General features: G+C 35.6%; 1 protein-coding gene across 10 annotated transcripts in view; it reads right to left on the bottom strand.

The window, feature by feature from the left end:
- Window positions 1-21,705, bottom strand: part of AFG1L (AFG1 like ATPase) — a 69,091-nt gene that overhangs the window by 39,268 nt on the left and 8,118 nt on the right. For 8 of the 10 annotated variants that reach the window (XR_008576472.1, XR_008576473.1, XM_054821052.1 and 5 more), the window contains exons 2-7: window positions 21,154-21,377; window positions 11,812-11,863; window positions 11,079-11,180; window positions 9,573-9,703; window positions 4,094-4,193; window positions 1,084-1,142 (exon numbers count right to left, since the gene is read on the bottom strand). Coding sequence is in view for 8 of the 10 variants with exons in the window: in XM_054821052.1 (XP_054677027.1) it covers window positions 1,084-1,142; window positions 4,094-4,193; window positions 9,573-9,703; window positions 11,079-11,180; window positions 11,812-11,863; window positions 21,154-21,377 (668 nt within the window). In the remaining 2 variants the exon portion in view is untranslated. The remainder of the gene's footprint in view (window positions 1-1,083; window positions 1,143-4,093; window positions 4,194-9,572; window positions 9,704-11,078; window positions 11,181-11,811; window positions 11,864-21,153; window positions 21,378-21,705) is intronic. The other 2 variants (XM_054821054.1, XM_054821055.1) reach the window with 2 other exon arrangements.

The following is a 21,705-nucleotide window of genomic DNA, read 5'->3' as shown; positions in this document are numbered from 1 at the left end:
AAGTGCTCAAACGTCAACATTAGATGGGATTTTCAAAGGTGCTTAGGCAATTAAGCAATTTTATGATTCCAAAATGCGCCCCTGAAAGCCCAAGGCACTGTCAACCACTTTACTGCTGATCACCTTAGCAAAAACGTCCAAGCAATGTATCTATTCTGCAATTCCAAATTTCTTCTCACTAAGTCAAACCAACCCTTACCTTTTTCCTTGCCTTTCTTCTATCTTGAATATTGATATAGTTAACCTTTATGCTGGCAATACTGTTGCAAGGTAGGGAAGTGCTGTTACTTCCATTTTACGTGTCATGTCAGTCCAGGCGGAGCGGGACACAGGAACTGTACATCGGCCCTCAATAACTTAACTCAGTCATAGTTTGTGAATTAAAAATATCTGTGACTTGCCTAGAACTTAAAGTGTGAGCTCAGCATATGTTCTTTTTAACAGCAAAGAAAGCACTGATTGTATTATTCACATTGAAAAAAGATACTCCATTTTTTAATCTAAATGAAGCAATTATGAAGTTTATGGCCTGCCACACCACAACATGCAGATCCAAACTTCTTGCTTGTTAGACATTACTTCTTCTTGAAAACCTCTACTTGTTAGACATTACACAACGCCTCACAAATACCCATTCGGAAAGCCACATACACAGAAGGGGGAAAAAATGCACAGATCCAGAAACAATATAATTGAGGGGTACCCACGGAACCAAAGAAACAGCAAGTTTTTGTAGCGTAAGTGTAAGATGTCCACAAGTACATTACAGTGTAACCATTAAGAGGAATACCAAGTCACATGGCATACACACAGCAGTAAGAAAGTCCTATCCAGACAAGCTAATTCTGATACCTTAGTCAAAATTAGGTAACTTTGTGTCAAGCTAGATGCCCAGCTTTCAAGACATGTTAATTCTAGAGAGAAAGAATTCCTTTTTCCCTTACCTTCAATTATTTTTGCCCCATACAGTTAAAGCATATTCATCTTATCTGGAAACTAATATCAAAGCAATCCTGTACAAATCTCTAATTTATTAATACAGTAGGCAAAATTGAAAAGCATTTAACGAGTGACTGTTCTTACCTTCAGCACAGCAATAAATGGTACAAAATTAGCTCTCTGAAGACCATTTTTATAGAGATCTGAAAGAAAGGAAATCAGTACCATTTTGCTACTTAGTCTTAATAACAATGTCAGCATGTCTTTTAGTCTGGCAAATAAAATTCTGTGTTGCTAGAGAGGGAAGGAACAAAAGGGGGAAAAGGAGAGCTGAAATTGATTTCTCTTCTTTTGCTGTATGAAAATTCAATACATTCTTAAGGAAGAAAGCAGCATCCTGAGAAAGTCTGAAGAAAGCAGGGAGTGAAAGATGACTTAAATCTCTAACAAGATATAACTGATTTTAGCAGAAGAAATAAGGTCAGCACCTATTTTAAAGTAAGAATAAAAAAAAGGATTTGTAATGCTGGGCATACGCTGGTATGATTATAAGGCCAAAACTACACAATTGCTAAGTCCCAAGGTTATTTGGTAGAGGGGGAAAAACCTAAAATATGCTATTTGAGTTTACAAAGTTAGTATCAGTCTTATTCAGCCTACTGTGGTACACTTTATCTTCTAACAATTCTACCAGGTACACCCTTTCTCCAAAGCAAGAAAAAGGGTCATCCCTAAGGAAAGAAAAAAAAAAATTAAGTGAATATGAGAAGGTATGCAAAGTTGCTAAAGTTACATCTGAATTTAAACAACATATATATTAGGATGTTATGTAACAAGGCAGATCTGCAGTCAAAGAAAATACAAGTGAATAAAAAACAAACTGCAAAGCAGTATTTTATATCTTATTTATCTCTATATTCTATACAGTATTAAGTTCTCATCTCTGGAAACTATCCAAATCCCCCAATATGTTCATAACAGAATGACTTGTTCATTGAAAATGTTATCACTTAAACTGTATGATGGGCTGCTCTGTTTCATCAGTATTAGGAAGGCTTATAAAAAGTCAGTACAGCACCTGTCACTGGCAGGAGGAATAAGTAAGAGAATACAGACACCTGGCAGAGGCATCACCAAAATCCCCGTGAAGACAATGCCAGGTTATTAAGACCACCTATATTGCCCATCATGCCTGAAGGCTACAGCTAGGCTAAAGCTCCTATGCTCTACCAACACCACGGTGGACAGAGGATACAGTCAGTATGCATGAGAAACCAACAGGATTCCTACAGAATGACTTTCACAAAATTCGATACATACACAGAAACAGTTAGGAAAATGATCGGTGAATGTGATTCTGCACCCTAGTTACTAACAAAAGTTGCATGAAGCCATGTCTCATTCTCATTCATAATTCTACAAATCACAATAGCTACACATTTGTTAGAAGAGCAATCAATTGCATATTTACTTGCAAAAATTAGCGAACATGTAACAGTACTGTAAGACAGCTATTTCTGTTAGCTCTTTAGTTAATAAGGCTGTGTCTTTGTTTTGTGAGGATGAGAGAAAAATCCAGTAATTCTGGTGAAGAACTGAAGCCAGTATTCCTCAAACACTGCACCTCAGTATTTCCTCTCATACTTCCCTGCGGCAGAAGTTTAACATGGTTAAGCATATCTCTAATGGTCAGCAGCTGGGTACATCTGCTCTCTAATGAAAAAGCCACTTTTCTCCTTTGTATCCACAAGAAACGAATCTCTCAATTCACTCTTAAACCTTGATGCAACACACTACACTAACCCACCTCTTTCTCCTGCAGGAGGATTTCAGACACATGCTGTAAGCACGCAGGATTAGTGAGAAGGGGAGAAGCGACAGGCAGTGAGCAACATCTGGACTGCAGTAACAGCTCAGTTCTGGAGATGCCATTCTTGACATTCTCTGTTGGGTAGCTAGTGTAAGTGGATGTCTTACAGGTTGACACAGTGACTTAATATGTATTAAAAAAAAAAACCATACAATGATAATGGTCACAAACTGACATCTCAGTTTAAGATGTGCGACACAATCCCCAAGTCATGATAAAAATCTCTCCTGAACTTTAAAGAGCAGTGCTTCAAAAAACACAAGGATTACTCCCAATTGAGTAAGGCACCTGTGTCCAGTTTAACTGTAGTTAACTCAACTACAGTACTTACGATTCCATCTTGTTTACTCAAACAAGGAAAATAAACAAATGGGAAATTATTTTACTAGAGGGGGAAAACATTTCTTCTCTTTATCTTAAAAAAAAAGTGCATTGTAAATCTTTACTGATTCTCTTTTACTCAATTCGGGTAGAAAAATTAACTGGTAGTTATTAACTACAGTTAACTAATATTTATTAGTCATTAACTACTATTAACTAGTAATAGTAGTTAATACTGTAACTTTAGTATTTTTTGCAAATATTTTAAATTAATCAATCTAAAGTGTCATAAAAGTGGCATAGAAATTATGCATTACAGTATAGCATTAGCAGTTAGCGTAACAAACATTTTTCTCCTCTACAAAAAAATTACAATTACTGCTTGGTTAAAAGCCATACAGATTTGGGGACTTTGTAGAAGGATCTACCTAGCTACTCACTCTCTATCAAAAAATACTGTTAGAAATGGAAACAACTCTCCACCTAAGTAATTCCCAATGAGTGACCTCAAACCAGGCTGTGAGAATGATAAGGGGTTCTTTGAGCTAGTTTCTGAGTTAGAAAGCAGGAAGGAACGCACTCTCTTCTGCAGAATATGTATTCCAGGATAGGAAAAGATCATCCAAAACAGAGGCAATATATCAGCCCTCCTCAACTCCCCTGTCCCCAAATACCATCCCAGTGGTTCAGATAAGAGTAGAGAAGATCAGAAAATACAGAAGGATTTGGGGGGAGGAACACCTTGAGTTTGAGAGAAGAGAGGAGTAACACTTAGTGAGAAACCTTTCTTCCTTAAGAAGAAAAAAAAAAAGGGGGGGGGGAATGACACAAATTAGAATATCTCAGCTTCCTGAAGACTCCAGAGTTTATTAGTATTAGATACTGTATGATTGTAATACGATGTTTTGTAAGATACTGAGATTCATTGTATTTGGATAATACTAGTAGCATGTTTGTTTTTACCTTCTGGCGGCCTGTTAGATGTTGCCACAACGACAACCCCATTTTGGAACAGATTTTCAAAAAGCTGCTTCAGAATCATGGCATCAGCAATGTCAGTGACCTGTAGAAGACAACACATTTGTTTTATCTTGCTTTCAGCTTCTGCTGCAATAGATCTGCAAGTGGCTTTGTAGCAAGGAAAAATGCTTGTTAGTGAAAGCCATGCAGAAAGATTCTAATTATTGCTTGGTGAAAAAAATAAAAGGGATAATTAATAAGCAGTGAATGTCTTTCAAAACTTGCCCACTCTTTACTGCGGAACTCCACCATTTCTTTACCAATTGCTAAATGATTCCATGTTAACTTCTATTATAAAACTACAGGTGGGAGACACAGAAAATAGACCTAAACATTTAAAAGGCCTAATTAATTAGAAACAACATGAAAAAAACAGAAGACAGAAAGGAAATACACACCGGCTGTTTTACATTTCTATTACCTTTGAGGCAAAGGTTTGCAGAGGTGAATTTAAATGGTCATGGGACTTCAGAAATAAAGACAAGTAGCCAACTATACATAATCAGCTGCTGTTGAAAATAGAATGATATGACATAGATACTATTGTGTGATTGTTGCAAAAAACAATTCAACAGATGGCCCATCACAAAAATAAGCAATTTCATTGTTCTTTTTAAGTGCCTTCTATTACTGTCCATGAATAATCAAAAGGCACGGCAGTCACTTCCAGCACAGTCAGCCTCTTCTAACCTTCAGGCACAAAGCGCGAATAAAAAATAAAAATGGGTGCGACAACTGATACTGGGGAGGGGGGAAAAAAAAAGAAAGAAAAAAGAGGGACATACTAAAAATAAGCCATGAAGTAAAATTTCTTTAAATATCTAAGTTTAAGTTAAACTTGCTTTACAGTACCATGAAATAAAGGAAACAGAAACCACTCTGTACAAATAAAAAACCATAATAAATTTTTGTTAAAAGAGCTGACTGTTACAACAGCAACTTATATTTTACAGGACTTCACCAGCTGAGATCAGCAATCCTAATAAGTAAACCATCGTTATTATTGTTACACTTGTTTCTCCTGCCTTCCCTTTGATTATTATATAGTCACTTGTTGCATTTTGACTTAAAACAGACCCCAATTCTGAGGAAGGAAAAAAGTGGTGGCATGCACTCAAGACACAACAGATGGCTTTCACCAATTTAGATGTGTATGTTGTGATAGCAATACATCTACAGAAAGACTTTAACCACCACCACTCCACCCACCATCATCCCCCCATTTCCAAATGACCTTTTTGGGCAGCAAAAAAAATTAATTCTACACTACAGACAGTAAAAGACTTAGGTCACATTTCTGACAGCTAGTTTGGAAGCAATAACGTTCATAAGGAACCATATGTAAACACTAGTTTCCTTGTTCCAAAGACTATTTCTAATTAATTCTATGGAATGCATTAATATGGATTTTTTTTTCCTTTTTCAAAAACAAACTTTTACACAATCAGTAACCTACCCCTCAGATTTTCACATCTCTTATCACTAAGATATGATACGCCAAAAAGCATGTAGTAATTCACTATTGTACCATATGTCTAATACATCTGCTTATGCACTCACCTATCAATAATTTATTTCTTCCTCATACTAAAATTTAGGAACTTTCTCTGTTCCTAAAAAGCAAGGCACACAAGGAATCAGTGTATATGTGCATTTTAGGGGTAACTGTATTTCTTGTATCACAAAGCAAACCTAATAGGCAAGTTTTACAAATATATTATCTAAATAATTTTGTTACAAACTTTTTTGTTTAAAAATACTATAAGGCATGCTACCTTTAGAAAACAGGAAGGGAAAGAATATTGATGCTCACATAAAAGAAAACAATAACATTCTTCTATTAATGAGAACTGTTTTTTGATGTGGAATTCTGATGTTTTGAACTCCATTACAAAAAAAATTAATTCTCAAAAGTTCTGTCAAAAAGCAAGAGCCATTTTGAGAACTAGGATGCAGATATGTGCTCTTTTTATCTAATCAGCTTGGGAAAGACACAAAATTTCTGTAAGGTAAAGCAGGTAGAAGACAGTAACTAAAGTGTTGTAATTTCTCATGTTTTTTACTGTATCCAGCATTCATTGCAAGAGGGAACAAAAGCAAAGGCTACAAATTACCAATAAGGAGAGGCTGCTAATGGAGAGAATGGAGAAATTTCATTAGCATTTAAGAGAAAAGATTTTTATGACCTAGTGCTGCTTTCCATTATGACTCACGTAAAAAGAAAAAAGAAAAAAAAAAGAAAACACACTAGACTAATAGTTAATTTACATGTGTAAGTGCCTGAGACTCAGTCATCCACTGATTGGTACAGTTCCATGTAATGAATGACAAACATAAGCATGTATTATCAGTAATTAGTATTAGCACAAAAATAAGTGCCTAATTTTTATTAGAAGCTTTTAATAGCATGCAGGTTAGTAAAAACTCCCTAAGTTGCAGTTTGCTTTAAGTCCAAGTGGTACCGATGATATATATAAAGACTAACATTGTGTGATCGTCCAGCTAACCAAGAAGTAGGGATTCTGTTTTCATTATCAATACTAACATAACTGGTTACAGTCACATGCCAAAATGAGAGCTTCTAATTACCTGTGTATAGTTATTTGATTGCTAAACAATAACTAGTCTCTTTTTATTGGCCAACCTCTGTGTTCTGAAACATCAAAATTATAATTACAAACAGCTTAATTCTAGGGTTTTTCTTCAAAAAGGCAACACAATTTTAGAACGGCTTGAGACTTCCATCATTAAAAAAAGGCTTAGATATTTACAGTCAATTGTATGACAAAGATCAGTAAGAAGTAGCAATGCTTCAATAACCCGAGAGCCTGTGGCTCAGGCAGATGCTGATGAAACACCTGCTTCAGAATGGACAAACTCAGAGGCTTAGTGCCATCACTAAGCTATCACACAGTATTTGCAAAAAGAAACATTCAAGACATAGTAATTTTGGTTTTTTAAATACAATAATATTTTAGAACACACAAAACTATTTTAAAAAGTACTGAAATATTTTTCCACACCAATTACTCAACTCTCTGCTCTGAAGGTTCCCTAGGCTTTGTGACAAGATTCACTTCTGAGTACTTCTGTTTTGCTTTAGCCCACTATCAGATCAGAGGAACATACAACCTCAGCAATGCTTTTGTCTTTTGAAGTTCTGCACTTGGTCTCCTCTGAAATATGACCATTAACGTTACTTTTTGCTGTCCCTGTTACAGTATCACTCATCCCGTGTCTGATCTTCAGATAAATAATTAAATTAATTCAGATTATTCTCTTCCCACCCACCCCCCCAACAGGCATTTGAAAGCAGCCTGAAGTGTTTCAAGCAAATCTCAGTAGTTTTTCTGATATTTCCACAACACACAAGTATTTTGCCAAGGAAGTAGAGACTCAGCTTGACCTTCCAGCTGTCAAAAAGGACAGTAGCTTTGTCTACAAGCCAGAGTATCATGTTCTGAGTCTCCAGCTCTTTCCAGTTTCATTTTAATCTTGCAATTCTTTAAATATGAGTGAATCAGACTGCAGTGAAATCCGGTCATTTTCTCCACTACAGATAGGAGCTGTGAACGTCCTGAATTAGATATGACTCCTTATTATCAATGTTAATTGTGTCACTGTGTGAGCTACTCTTCCAGCCACTGCATTACTTCATGACTATTTAAGTAGAAGGTTTCTCCTCCCAAATTCAGTGCCTTCTGCAGGATTTCAGAAAGCTGGGACTCCTCTTCAGCAAGCAAAGCTTGCATAGCTTTCCATGCTACAGAAAATCATTCAAAAGATCCAGCTATTGAAAAATCTGTGAGTTTAGGACATTAGTATATCCAGAACAAGTAGATTTTTAAAATTCACATAAGAATGCAAAGTCTTAGATACACATTTTAAAGTATAGTTCTGCATTGCTTTCCCAGTTGTGACCCACCGACAAAAACACAGGTGATTTTTTACAACTGAAGCAATTGATGTACCTCAAGCAAGTCAGCAGGGGGAGCAGGCAATCAATTTGGAAACAAAATCTACCAGAGTCTCTCCCCTTAAAATGTGGAAACGTGACAGTCTGGAAACACAGCAGCACAGGATATGAAAGCAGTGGGCATTTATATAGAAAAGCAGGTATTTACACTAATACATGGAACAGAAAGATGCCTCTTTCTACCATTTGAGCATTTCATGTCATGACAGTTAACGCTCCTCCCTGCCCTCTCCAAACCTTCCTATTTCTTCATAGTGTCAATATAACTGTCTCTGTATTTAGATTTTATACTGCAAGTTTTGGAAGGCCAGCATTCATATTCAGTAGATAAAGCACAATTGAAATGATCAAACAGCATCAATTGCTATGACTCCACACATTCTCAAATCATAGATCAAAGGACTCCCCCTTGTTGAAAAATGCAAGAGTAACTTAAAACAAAAACGCCTACTACTTTACAGTTACAAAATCCACTTCATGGGAGCTGATCATAAACCAGCTATTTTCTCGGGTGCACAGGCTTGTAAAATAATAGCTAGGAGATATAAATTGTTCTATCCGTTTCAGTAATGTATGAATTCAAGAGCATAAACACAGACAATTTACAGTAAATAAATTATTCTTTTGCTATTAGTGATTTGAGAACTAAAACAGATCTGTTCTTACCTAGCTCTGTATTTTCTCTCTGAATTAAAAAATCTTAGCTAATTAGAGCTGCCAAATACCTCTAGCCTCTCTCCTAAAAATTTTTATAAAGCAATTCTACACTTAAATTTGTGACATGCCCTTAAAACAAAATTCACAAGCTGTGTAAAACAAATAAACCAACCAAATTAGCTTGGGCAAAGATCATTTTATGAGTTTATTTTTAATTTTCACATTTAATTCAATAAAAAAAATTCTTAAAATGTTAGTTACATTGATATAATCTGGCACTGCCATGCTAAAGACTCCAATAACTCTAGGGAAGAATTTAGGTTGAATTTGACATGTTATTTCCACGTCCTTAACACCAAGACTATTTTGTTCCATTATATGAACTACAGCAAAGACCAGGGATGCCAAGCAAGTATCAGGTGACTACTCTCCTGGGGACTGTACAAGCTCAGTATGGGATGATGGCCCCTGCCCTGAAGTTCTCGTGAGCCTCTCACCAAATTCTCCCTTGTATGACCAGTAACTGGACTGGTAAATGAAAGCACTGTAAGAGCTTCACCACCAACCTGCATCTTATTTCCTGGGGAAAAAAAACAAATAAACAAACAAGCAAAACAAAACACATCACCTTCAAAACTGTGAAATGACTTCTACCCTTCAACTTCTACAGCTCACTACTGGCCAGTGATTCAAACACTATATTAGCAGTACACAAGTATCATATTTTAAGATTGAAAGTAATTTTATGAAGTTTCCCCTGCAGAGAAGGAGTAATCTCTGACTTCTTACCTGAAATTCATCAAAACATAAGAGAGCAGCCTCTTCGCTTATTTCCTCTGCTACTGGTGCAATTGGGTCGTATGATTTGGCCATAAATCCTGCCTTTCTTTTTGGCAAGCTCTGCTTAAGGCGATGTATTCCTAAGTTGATAAAACACAAAGGAACAAATATTTCTTTTTCTAAGATAGGGAGAACAAAATTATTTAGCTACCAAATAAAAAGTAACCCAGTCAGTAAAAATAAGAAAGCTTCAAATTTAGTCCAATTTCAAGAGAGCAAAACAGTTCTCAGTCACATCCAGGAACTATTAAAAGCTCACAGATTCTCCGATTCATATTTTCTTATTTAGAAATATGTAAAACAAAAATCAAAAGAACCCTTGAATGCTATGCACCTATACTTTATCTTTTAAAAACTGATATAAATTACAATTGTATCTTGCTCCAATTTATGACATTAGTTTCAGTTTCACTTTGTAATTTGGCATTTTCTGTCTTAAGCTTCTCTCTAAGCATGAAAAACCCTTACGGTGTTTACAAATCAATGGCACAGCTCTCTGCATTGCATGCTGTGAAGGTATACTTAGAATGCATTTAGTTAAAAGAACTCAGACTAGCAACACAGTTATATTTTAAAATGTAAAGATGATGTTGCTGGCACAGAGTAAGATTATTACATCCATACTTTACTCATGGATTGGATCCCACCTGACCATAAACAAACATTCAGAAAACACAGATACTGCAGTACCTTTGTTAAGATTAAGTACAAATGACAAGAAATGGAAACAGAAAATCTCAGCAGTGACCCAACAATGATAGAAAAGAGGGCACTGTAAGTAGCAGAAGTTGTTTAGACCAGTGAAAGCTTCCCAAGAAAAATGCAGCTGTCACAATACTTGTAAATTACAGCCTTTAACAATTTCACAGTGTCTTAAGGTCACAGAATTTAGAAACAGGATTAAATTTTAAAATATCTAAACCAGTATTTTTGTCAAAACTAAGTGCCTTACCCTGCCAGAAAATTTTCTGAAACTTAGGAGGAGCTTCCTTTTATTATTTTCTCCTCTAAATTACTGATAGTATTACTAAGTTTGACAACCAGAAGAGTTCTCATTCTCCTTGGTGTTTATATCCGATTTAGTTATTGCTTATTCAAAATGCAGATTGAATTTAACCTTTACTGTTTCAGTTTTAGCAACTGCCTTCTTCATATTGCTAACTGGTAACCGGAAAACGTTTAGTTCAGGATTTAAGCCTAAATGTACATCCAAGTTTTCCATACAATCAGGTATACAGAATCTTTGAGAAAAGATACTTCAGAAATAATATGCAATTCATATCTACTCTGGTGTGACAGACAATGCTAAAATCCTTTGTCTCCTATTTTTTTACTTTTTTTGCTTAAATACTTAAATAAAGTTACGCTGATTAATATGAATATGAGAATGAGACAGACATTTTTATAAATGCAGTATTTTATAAAATTCTTTTAAATACCTGTGTCTGCACTTACTCTGGTGTACATCTAGCATGAAGCCATGAAAATGGACTCTCTTTTTCCTTTCTACTTCTAAGTGAGAATAGAACATGTCCATCACCATTGTCTTTCCTGTGCCTTCAAATAAAAAACAAAAAACCCACCCAACAGGTAGTTAATTTAAGAACAGTATGTACTGATTACAATAATGATTGTTCATTAGCTTTGAACTAATGAAACTATACTCTTCCACAGAATAAGTACAAAACCAGACTGTTTGTGAAGAACAGTTATATTTTCTGTTTAAAAACTTGGAATAATTGCATTTTTATTTTTCAGATTTCAAATTTTGATCCATACAGAGATGGCCCAAAGGTTGCACAAATGGCTACATATGCATCCAGAAAGCATCCTTAGTATTTCCTTTTGAAAAGTGAGTATGTTTTCATGCTCCATTGTTGCAGTTAGAATATATAAATTCTCTCCATGACTCCCCCAATTACTTCCCAAATTCTTAAATTGCACTCTTAAATATTAGTGAGTGGGTAACACTCAAAAAACTGCACATGATAATGTAGTCCAATCCAACAGCTTCCAGAATTCAGAGTGTAATTGTATTAAATAACATCATAACATGGAAGAAAACTAATCCTGGAAAACTCATTAAAGCAATAATGTAACATAAACATAAAGCTTTTAGACACTTCAGAATTTAAATAAACATGCGTTTAGAGAAAATTCCATCAGAATTGATGCAACTGAAACTTACCAACATCTCCATAGACATAAAGACCCTTTGGAGGTTTGTTTTTTGCGAAGAGCTGCAAATCAGGAGAAAAAGAATAAATATGGTGTAAAGTAAAAGCAAGCACATTGCTGCAGTAAAGAAAGTACCTACACTTAACCACCAAAGTACCACTAGCTAGTGAAGCATAACCTTGAATAAATCATTAGCTCAGAATTGGTAAGCAATCTTAATGTTGTTATTTGTGAAAATTCTACAAAAGAGGCCAAACACACATGCGGGGTTCGGACTTTTTTTAATATCATTGTGAAAATATCCCCATTGCCAGTTCTAACACACTCGCCTTTTCACAAGAATACATATAAAATGATTAAGCGTTTCCCAATCTATCATCATCAAAACAAATCCTCTTCCTCATTAAGCCATTTCAACAAACAGCCCTATGAAAAAAGGATATAAAATTAAGCAGTAATGTAGTATTCATACATAGATACACTATATACCTATTAAAGCAGCTCTGTTTAACATATAAACAATTAGGATTTAGAAGATCAGTATTGCAAAGCCAGTGAGCATTGTAGGTCTCCTTTCTCTCCACTGTGAATCTTAAATACAGAATCATCTCTGATTTAAACATGATCAAAACCAACAGTCACAGTAAAAATATGTACGTATTTACACATATGTGTGTGCGTGTGTATGTCTGTGTGTATATATATATAAAAAAGGTTATTTTCAAAGTGTGCCTTATTAATTTTCTGAAGTGAGTTATGTTTATCTTGAATTAATACTGCTTAAGAATTTTTAATTTCTTAATATTACTCAGGACATATGTTATCACACCTGATGGTTTATTCTATTTTAGTCAAATATATATTTTTATGGAAAAACTTGCAATAACAACTTGACTTACAATTTGAAACAGTTTCTGCCCCTCACCCCTATTATTGTGCATAGCCACTTCCAAGTATAATTCTAAAAGGAAACAATTTCTAAAAACCTGGAAATCTTACCAAAATTTGAAACCCACGAAACTGAATTGACAATCCACAAAAACACTGAAATAACCAAATATTGTTCTGCGAAGTGCTCCGCTTTGAGATCTATGAGCTGAGCCAACACAGAGGAAAACTAAAATTGCAATCCTGTGGTCTCATTTGGAGCTGAGTAATTGCTAAACAACTCGAATCTGAAGCGCTTTTCAAAATGCAGTGCCATGTTAAAGAAATGGGGGAGTCAGCAGCAAAACACTAATTAAATATGAAAGAAAGTATATGACCAAAAGATAGAAAGATAATATCTCAGGTCTATAGTACCAGTTTATTCAGAAAATATGCAAGCATAGCTCTTATATAAGACCCACTTATAGATTTAATTTAGAGCTATATTAATAGGATAATCAAAAATTTGTACCATCAATCTGGGGCTGAACAGGGTTTCAGATGTTCTGAAGCTGTTTCATTAATAGACAAGGCTGCAACTATTTGCTAGTGCTTTAAAGCACTGCAAGGCAATTCAATTGATGAACATTTTTCAGTGTGTACTTTTTAAGAGCTTGAACTCATTAAAACTACTCATGCTCAAAGTTACACAGCGAAGAAAGGAGAAACAGAAAAAATCCAAATGAAAGAGACATTCATAAGAATTTTTTTTGTTTTTAATTTGAGACTAACAACAGTCATTTCAACAAGATAAGACTATCATGTTAAATTTATTACATAAGAAGGTTGTATTAATGTGATTTGCAGTTTCACAAGGAATAACAGAAAGCTAGAAAAACAAATCAGTATTTCAAGTACTGCTTTACCTGTCTTCGTAAAGGTTATAAAACCAGAACAAGTAGTAATGCCTATATTTTTATGCCATTTTTTCATTGTGTTTATTAAGTGTTTATAACCATCTTGAAGTTCATCTTTTTAAGCATATTTTATTCTCACTCCAATACTTACCATTTCTAGAAAACATGTTACAGAAAAAGGGGTTCGGTTTTGCGTTGGGTTTTTTTGCTAAAGGAAACAAATGTAATGGCTTTGACTCCATAAAAGACTAAGTCAACTTGGAGTTGATTTAAAAATTGAGTTAATTATTTTGCAAAAACAGCAATTTTTGAGTGATATCTAATTGCTAAAAAATATGAATGGATGCTGTGGCAGATCCAAACACATTTGCTGAAGCTGACCATCTCTAGAAGTAAATTGAATGCCAGAAAAACTCTTATCCTCTTTGAGCAATTAAAGAAGTTTATAGGAAATATTTTATATATACTTCTGTCAGAAGTTACACTACTGACACTATTAGGAGACTCATTTTCTCAATCCTGTCAGGTATTGTATAACACTAAGACTTTATTTTTATATTCTTGGGTTGGTTGGGGTTTTTTTAACATTTTATTTATAAAAAGTGAACTCGATCAGTAGACTCTTAATACTGAAACTCAATCCTACTGGTCTCAATCTATTCTGCATGATCATAAACCAGATTTTTTTGTACTTTTTTTTTTTTAATTATTCTCATGCATCTTCTGAAGTCTCAAAGTTGAGTAAGAAAAAGAACAACTTCCACTAGGATTTATGATAAAATCCAATCAATGCTGTTGGTTCAATTTAGAGCACAGCAAGCAGTCAAGAAAGTCAGTGGTGTGTGAAGGCAAAGAAAGCAGAAGACTGATCTTGGTTCTGTTGAAACACACACTCCAAAAGAACAAGGAGAGGCAAAATCTAATGCAGAACATCCTCCAATTACCCTAAAATAAGTGTGGTCTTGTTTATTTCGGAGAGGGAAGGGAGAGAAGTGGGAGATGTAGGAAGACAAACTAAATGACTGAGCTTCTCGTCCCTTACTTCCATATTATCCTGAGGTATATTTGGAGTCTCAGTATAACCATGTTCAACCACTCGAAAACAAATTTACTTTTGCAACAATAAGATTGAAGGTTGTTAAAGCTAGCTAGCATTTAAAACACACAAAGCCAAAGATATTAAGGGATGCTCAATATCTGAGTTTGCAGGGGAGAATTTAGAAATCTTTAAATCCATGTTTTGAATGCCCGCCACATCCTTTCAGATGAGGGTATCACCACAAATATGTCAAATCCCTTGAATCCTCCAAGTTTCTTAACTCGCATAACATTCTTTCCAATGATTTAAGAAAGCATAACTGAAGTGCTTCACTGAGTTTCATTACCATCAGAACATGCTACAGCAGGAGCCTTTTTTCCTGTTACAGATCAGTTGACTTAGAGACTTCTCTTTGAAAATCTTTCATAAGCTAAAATATTTACAATTCCACAAGAAGACACACACATTTGTGTCCTCAGATTTACAGAATTCTCTTCTCTACTATCAAAATGTTTTACACATTTCTATTTCAAAACTGCATGCCTTGCTTTGATTAAAGTGAAGTTTAAACAAAAAAGAAAAAACTGATGTGGTAGAATCAACCAATACTCCATCTCATCTAAAGAACTATATCGGCCAAAACATCTCCTTCATTCTGACAATTTCCTATTCTTTCTTAAATATCCTTAATTATGTGCAACATCTTCCCACCTTCTCCCATACTCCCTGCCTCAGACACCAGAAGCAAGCAACTCATTCCCTGGGAATATTTACACAGTGATTTGAGAAACTTTTAGGTGAAAATACATGTCAATACTAAGGTGGTTAATTAAAATATGCAAAATTCAAGAGACAAGCAGATTTTCTTTTAAACACTAACAAAACTACCTCTTTCTCCTACTCTTTCAGACTTCCTTTTTGGTTGCTGTTGTAGCTGAAGACATTTTCAAGGTCTTGAATGGTGTTTACTATTGTTCATACCTCTTTTCAAAACATGACCTCACTTATAATTGAGCTTATTTCATGTCATTAGTACAGCAACTCAACAACTCTTAAGATGTCCCAATTGGTATTATTTTGAAAAGCTAGAGATCTGAAACGTCTATGCAAACTCCTATGGCCTTGAACTTCAATTCAGAGGATCTGAAAATATCTCAACATACAAGGCCATGCTTTCACCAAGTTGAAGATGAAAGTCATTGTTCAAATTTGAGTAATAATTTTGAAAAACAGAGGCCTACTTGGTTTGCAGCAAGACTAATTGTTTTTCTCCCTCAAATTCATTCTAAGCTCCAAAAAACCTACATCATAAAAAAAAAAATACATAGTTTTATTATCATAAAGGAAATGGCTGGTGTCGTGTCTCCTTCCACAAACTACTTATTTCAGAAAGCTTTGGCCTGTGAGGTAATACAAGTCTCAGATAAACACTGAAATGCTTCTATTGCATCTGACATAAATATTTGTTCCCTAATTCTACTTTTACTATATTTCAGTCAATAAAACTATTTAGATAAAAAGTGACAAATGAAGAACAAAATTAAAAAGAAAGCAGACAATTCTTGTAATGGTTCAAAAGTGCAAGAAGTTTCCATTTCTGGAATATCTGTTATTTTAGAAGAGGCTTCTGCAATTCTATCACAGAAGAAATCAGGCAATAAAATAAGGAATAACAGACCACAGGAAAGGCTGACAGAGAGATGCTTCTCTCTCCCGCTCTCCCCGCTTTTCTTCACTGCAACCTCTCAACCACATTCTCTTCAGTGACACAGCCAGGAAAAATGAGCATGCTTGAAATGCCGTGCACCACTATTTTTTATTTCTAAAAAGCTGCCAGTAGATTCTTTTTAACACAGGAGATTTCATACTAGAAGTAGGTTAGTCAAGTTGCTAGAAACCTCTTGAAAAAGCAAAAAGTCAATCTAAAACTATTATGTGTAACTGATTAAAGTGTTTGACTTATTTCCAGAAAGTCCTTAAGTAATTTAAAATACATCAATTTGTTTCATTTACATCTATTAAAACCCATTAAGTACAAAACGTTAAGCAAAACCAATGCCAATCGTTTTATCATAAAAACAATTGTTAACATCTATAGTATAAGGTTTATCTTTTACTTCATAGCATATTCAAAGTTACAAAGTACCAGGAGAGTGCCTATGAGCTATTCATGAATACAGGATTTACCTGTGTCCTTTATCATTAGTACTTCCTGGAGACACCTTCTACTAGCTACATGAACTCCTTCCGCTCATAAGCCTACAAAAATCCTATTAAATCTAGGCCAATTCCAGAGAGCAGTACTCACCACCTCTTCTTGGCACGAAAAGCCTTTGTTCTACTCTTCAAAACTGAACCGAACCTACAACAGCATCCCTACCCTGAAAGTCCATCATAGAAAAACATGTTTTCTTTACTTAGAAAACTCCTCAACAGATGCGGATGTATGACAAGCATACAATGCCACTGTCTACAGCCGGTACAGTGCTTAACGGCTATGATCTTCTTATCAACTACCTATTCACAGTTGTGACTCTTATTCTGGGGAAAACCTTCATTAAGGATGTTAATTACAACTTTACTGAAGCAAAACCTGGCCTGCACTAGAATTTAAACCATACTTTATTTGGCTTCATTTTATCTCAAAAGGAGCTTTGTTTGAACTGGTGAATAACTTCCTCAGAGACAGCAGAATAGAAACAAAGATGTGACTTCTTCGCCATCATGAATCATGATCTGATTTAATTACCCAAGCTAGCAGGCTTTAACAGATTTACACAAAACTCACTGCTCTCCTCCTTTCTGGAGTTTTGATGTATGGCGCAGCACCATAGTGCTCAACCTGGTTATCGATCTTCTTAAGATTTCCACAGAGATATCAAGCTCTAGAAAAACACCCTCAAACTGCAACAACACTTTCCCCAATAGCAAGTAATTCTACAGCTGCTTCTCACTGACTGCAGCATTAGTTCCCAGGTACCAGCAAGCCATGCAACAATTTTAAAAAGCTAGTTTAAAATTAAAGCATGGAATTGAAGCAATGTTAAATGAGAGAAAGGAGTGCTTTAAAGGAACTAGTGAAAACTACATTCTCAACCTAAAAAATGGCATTTGACTTTTTCCTTTTAAGAAAGTGTCAGACTGGCTTTACTGCCATTAGCTCTGTTATACAGGGACAAAGTAGCATCACAATTTCCTAAATAGAATAAGATTAGTATTTGTTCTCTGCAATAGAGACTTTCCTCCCTATTCATGCTTCCCAATCAAAGAAACAGTAAATAACAAACCCACATAATGCTTGATCTACAAAGCCATTACAAGACACCTGCTCTAACAACTATAATGATTCAGGGCACTCCAGTTAACACAAGTCAGCTCTCAAAACTATTCTCAAAGGCAGTGCTTTTAGAACAGAATATCCAAATGTCCAAAACAGTTTACCAGAAAAGATCAAGATGCTTTAGCCTACTGATCCTCAGGTTTGACAGCAGGACCAACGCCTTCACCATATTTTCTAAATAATGAAAATTAATAAGAGTCTGGCAGAATGTCCAAAAGATAATGTAGGAAAAAGCCAGATAACTGGCTTCCTTTTGAGCGAATCTTTAACAGTCCAGGTATGGTGTCTAAAAACAATTTTGAGATAGGCAATTTAAAAGATTATGAGACCAACACCAAGACTTAAAGTGAAGCCCAGACAGATTTTAAAAAAAAACAAAACCAAAAAAAAACAACTCACAAAAAAACCACAAAACAAACCGAACTTTTCACATTGAGCATCCTGAAGACACAAAAATCTGGCCTACTAGATTACGCTTAAGAGAAGTAAGCTTCAATTCCTTACGCTTACATGCTCTTTCAGGCACACTGCCATATTGCTTTGGATACCAAAGATAAGCAATAACCATTTTTGAAAGAGGAAATTTCTATTTTTTACTTGGTACTTGCCCAAATTGAATCAGGAGACTGGTTTAGACTCAGGAGTTAGCCTACAAAGGCATCAAGACAACGTGGATCCCCAGGCACACACCCACATACAATATAAATAAATGGTTTTAAATGCCATAAACATATACTTTTCAGACTATATCTGTCATTTTACACTGTTTCTATATTATTAATAGATTCTAATTACAGAAATACCAAAAGTAAAAAGCTGAGTAATGTGATGAGCTGACTCACCAGCAGGTAAAAATGGAGCCAAACAATGTTTTGGGGTATAATTCCCACATTAGAGTCAGAACCATGGAATGATTTAGGTTGGCAGGGACCTCAGGGGATCATGCAGCCAAAGCCCCTGTTTAAAGCTAGCTTAACTGCTTTCAGAACAGAACTTCCAAAGACACGCTCATTGCCCTCTAGGATCCATCTTGCCTTAGCACTTTAATTCCTGCACATCCCCACTCTTGTGTATTTCCTTCCAGAGTGTCTGAATTCTGCTCCATGAATTATTTCCCATTCAGGTTTCTTCCCACTGTAGCTCAAAAAAAAAAAAAAAAAAAAAAAAAAAAGAGCTCCTTCCTAGGTATCTAGTCTGCTTGCTTTCATCAGGAGGCAGGAAGGCATTTACAGTATTTCCAGTCAAGCAAAGCAAATATAAAATCTCCAGCTACGAATGAGTTTAAAGCATTCAAGGGATGTTGGAGACAGTTTGATAAGCAAGCAGAGTGCAGGGTGTTGGGGCACATGCTATACTTGTCTGCTTGAAACAGGCACATTTACAAGTACAACACAGCCCCTTTACAGGTATAATACTTGTTCTCATGCCAATGTTCTCTCCTCTCTTTTTGTAATGCCTTGAAGTCAATATACATCGCAAGAGCCTTGGAGTGGTAACTTGTCATTTGGTGCCTAAAGGGCAGATGACTGCATGACATTTAGAGGCACATGAGACCTGTAGGCTTTGGCTCCCCTGATCTCACGGTATATCGTTTAGGCTTGCCATGCAAACAAAATGCAGTATTTGTGCCAAGTAACAGGAGAATTTGGGGTTGTGATGGGAACTATACAGTTAGGTAACAAGTCCAACAGAATTAGATATTTAGATTTATGCCCATGAGATGAGGTGCGTTGCAGAACAGATGCTGAGAAAGGCTGATGTGGAGATTTATTAGCAGAGTCTGCAGCTGATGGCATACACTGACTGTAAATGTGAAAGTTACTTCTGACAAAAAATAAAACCAAAAGTAGTACAAGAGAAAGAGAGAAAGAAAAATGAGAACATGCAGTGGTTGGTTCTGAGGAACAGTGACAGCTTCCAGACATCCCCTCTTAGGTGTACGGAGATGTGTCTCCAGCACAGGCAGGCAAAGTGAAGATGATGATAGCAATGTATATTTTGCCATGCTGTTTTCCCAGCACTATACTTTTATCATCAGACTCAGTCAAATGCCCTATTGTTGTTGTTTCCCCCCCACACACACACGTTTATGACTATTTGTGCTGATTGGAGTATGTTAATCAGGTGCAAATGAAGCATATTCACTGGTTGTTCAGTTTCTGTGCACAACTATGATTGCCTAATGTTTACCAAGAATTTAAATTACTATTATCTACTTTGCTGGGCACTGTGTTTGGTTTTCTAGGATATAAACTCAAATGTACAAAACAAGAGGCAAGGAAAGCTGAGAGGGGATTCTCACACAAGTTCCAGTTACTTCCCATGAGAACCTGCCATAACAACATTATCAAGATTTGCAGGTGCAAGGCCACAAGAGCAACAATCTGAGAATAACAGCATGAGAACAAGACATGAAAAATACTGCTGCAAAGGCTCTGGAAAACACTGTGTCAACAGCTTCAGGGAAAAGCTACAGAGCTACAACAGCAAGCTATTAACACTACTAATGCTAAGGCACTATGGTTGCCAAGGCACTGTGCAACAGCAATATGTCTGAATTTTTGTTAATACTTTGAAAAGGAGCTGTAATACACCCAAAACCACAACTGGGGTGCACATCACACCTCTGCCTTCTTTCCTTACCTCAGCTAACTAACAACACTGGAAAGAATGCACTACTTTTGTTTTTTTAGAAAGTCATGTCTGATCTATATTACAATGTTTTTCAAACGTAAATTATTCAGCTTGGATTATTTAGACTCTGTTGGCTAATTTCACTTATATTCATGGAAGAGTTGTTAGAACACAAAACATGAGCACTTGGTATGTGTAACCCAAACATACATATGTTATACCAGCACTTGAGAGTTAAAACCTGGTCTAGGCCCCTCTCTCCTATAGCCAAATGACATTTTGGGAAAGGCAGCAGTGGACACAACCAAAATCATATCAGATTTTCTTATAGAATTATTTCAATAATATTGAATTTTGTTGCTTCTAGAATGCCACTGGAATTTTATAAACCCAAAAAAGAAAGAACAGAGATTCTAACACAAACAATGATCTATCTGTACAGACCCAGCTTCAGAAATAAGACTCATGTTAATGATAGAAGTTTATATATTTTTAAGCACATTCTTATAAGCAAACATAAATGCAAAAAAAAATTTTTATCATTATAAACCTCACCTTTGAAAGAAGATTTTTTGAACTGATGCTGTAGCCTTTAAGGCTCTCGTGTAACTTCTGCAGGTGCTGCACAACTCTTCTTTGCTGCTCATCATTCTTCAGCTCTTCTTGCTTAATCAGAAAGTCATAATGTTCTAGAGGTCCACTGCAAACCAATAAGGCTCTGGCGTTAGCATCTGTAGGAGTACCAGGGACTGTCTTCTCATCTGCCTGAGCTGTGTACGCTGTAAAATGAAAAGCAGATTATTAATAGAAAAGTTTTGAAAAGCATACTGTTCTATTCATAAACAACAGACCTTCTGAACAGTTTACGCAAAGACATACATACATTACTTACCTATACAACCACTAGAGTATGTTAGCCCATTTTTCATTAAATCAACTTCTAACTTCATTAGTAAACATCTTTAGTACTATGTCTTAACATTTATTTTTTTATATATATATTTAACACACACACACACACTAAAAAGACCAGTTGGAGAGTTGGTAAGATTTGGATGAGCTGTTGCAAGGGACGTTTTGACCCATTTCTCCACCCCCACCCCCAGA

Source organism: Grus americana, chromosome 3, assembly GCF_028858705.1.
Source record: "Grus americana isolate bGruAme1 chromosome 3, bGruAme1.mat, whole genome shotgun sequence".
NCBI lineage: Eukaryota > Metazoa > Chordata > Aves > Gruiformes > Gruidae > Grus > Grus americana.
This window is presented reverse-complemented; position numbering and strand designations above follow the sequence as displayed.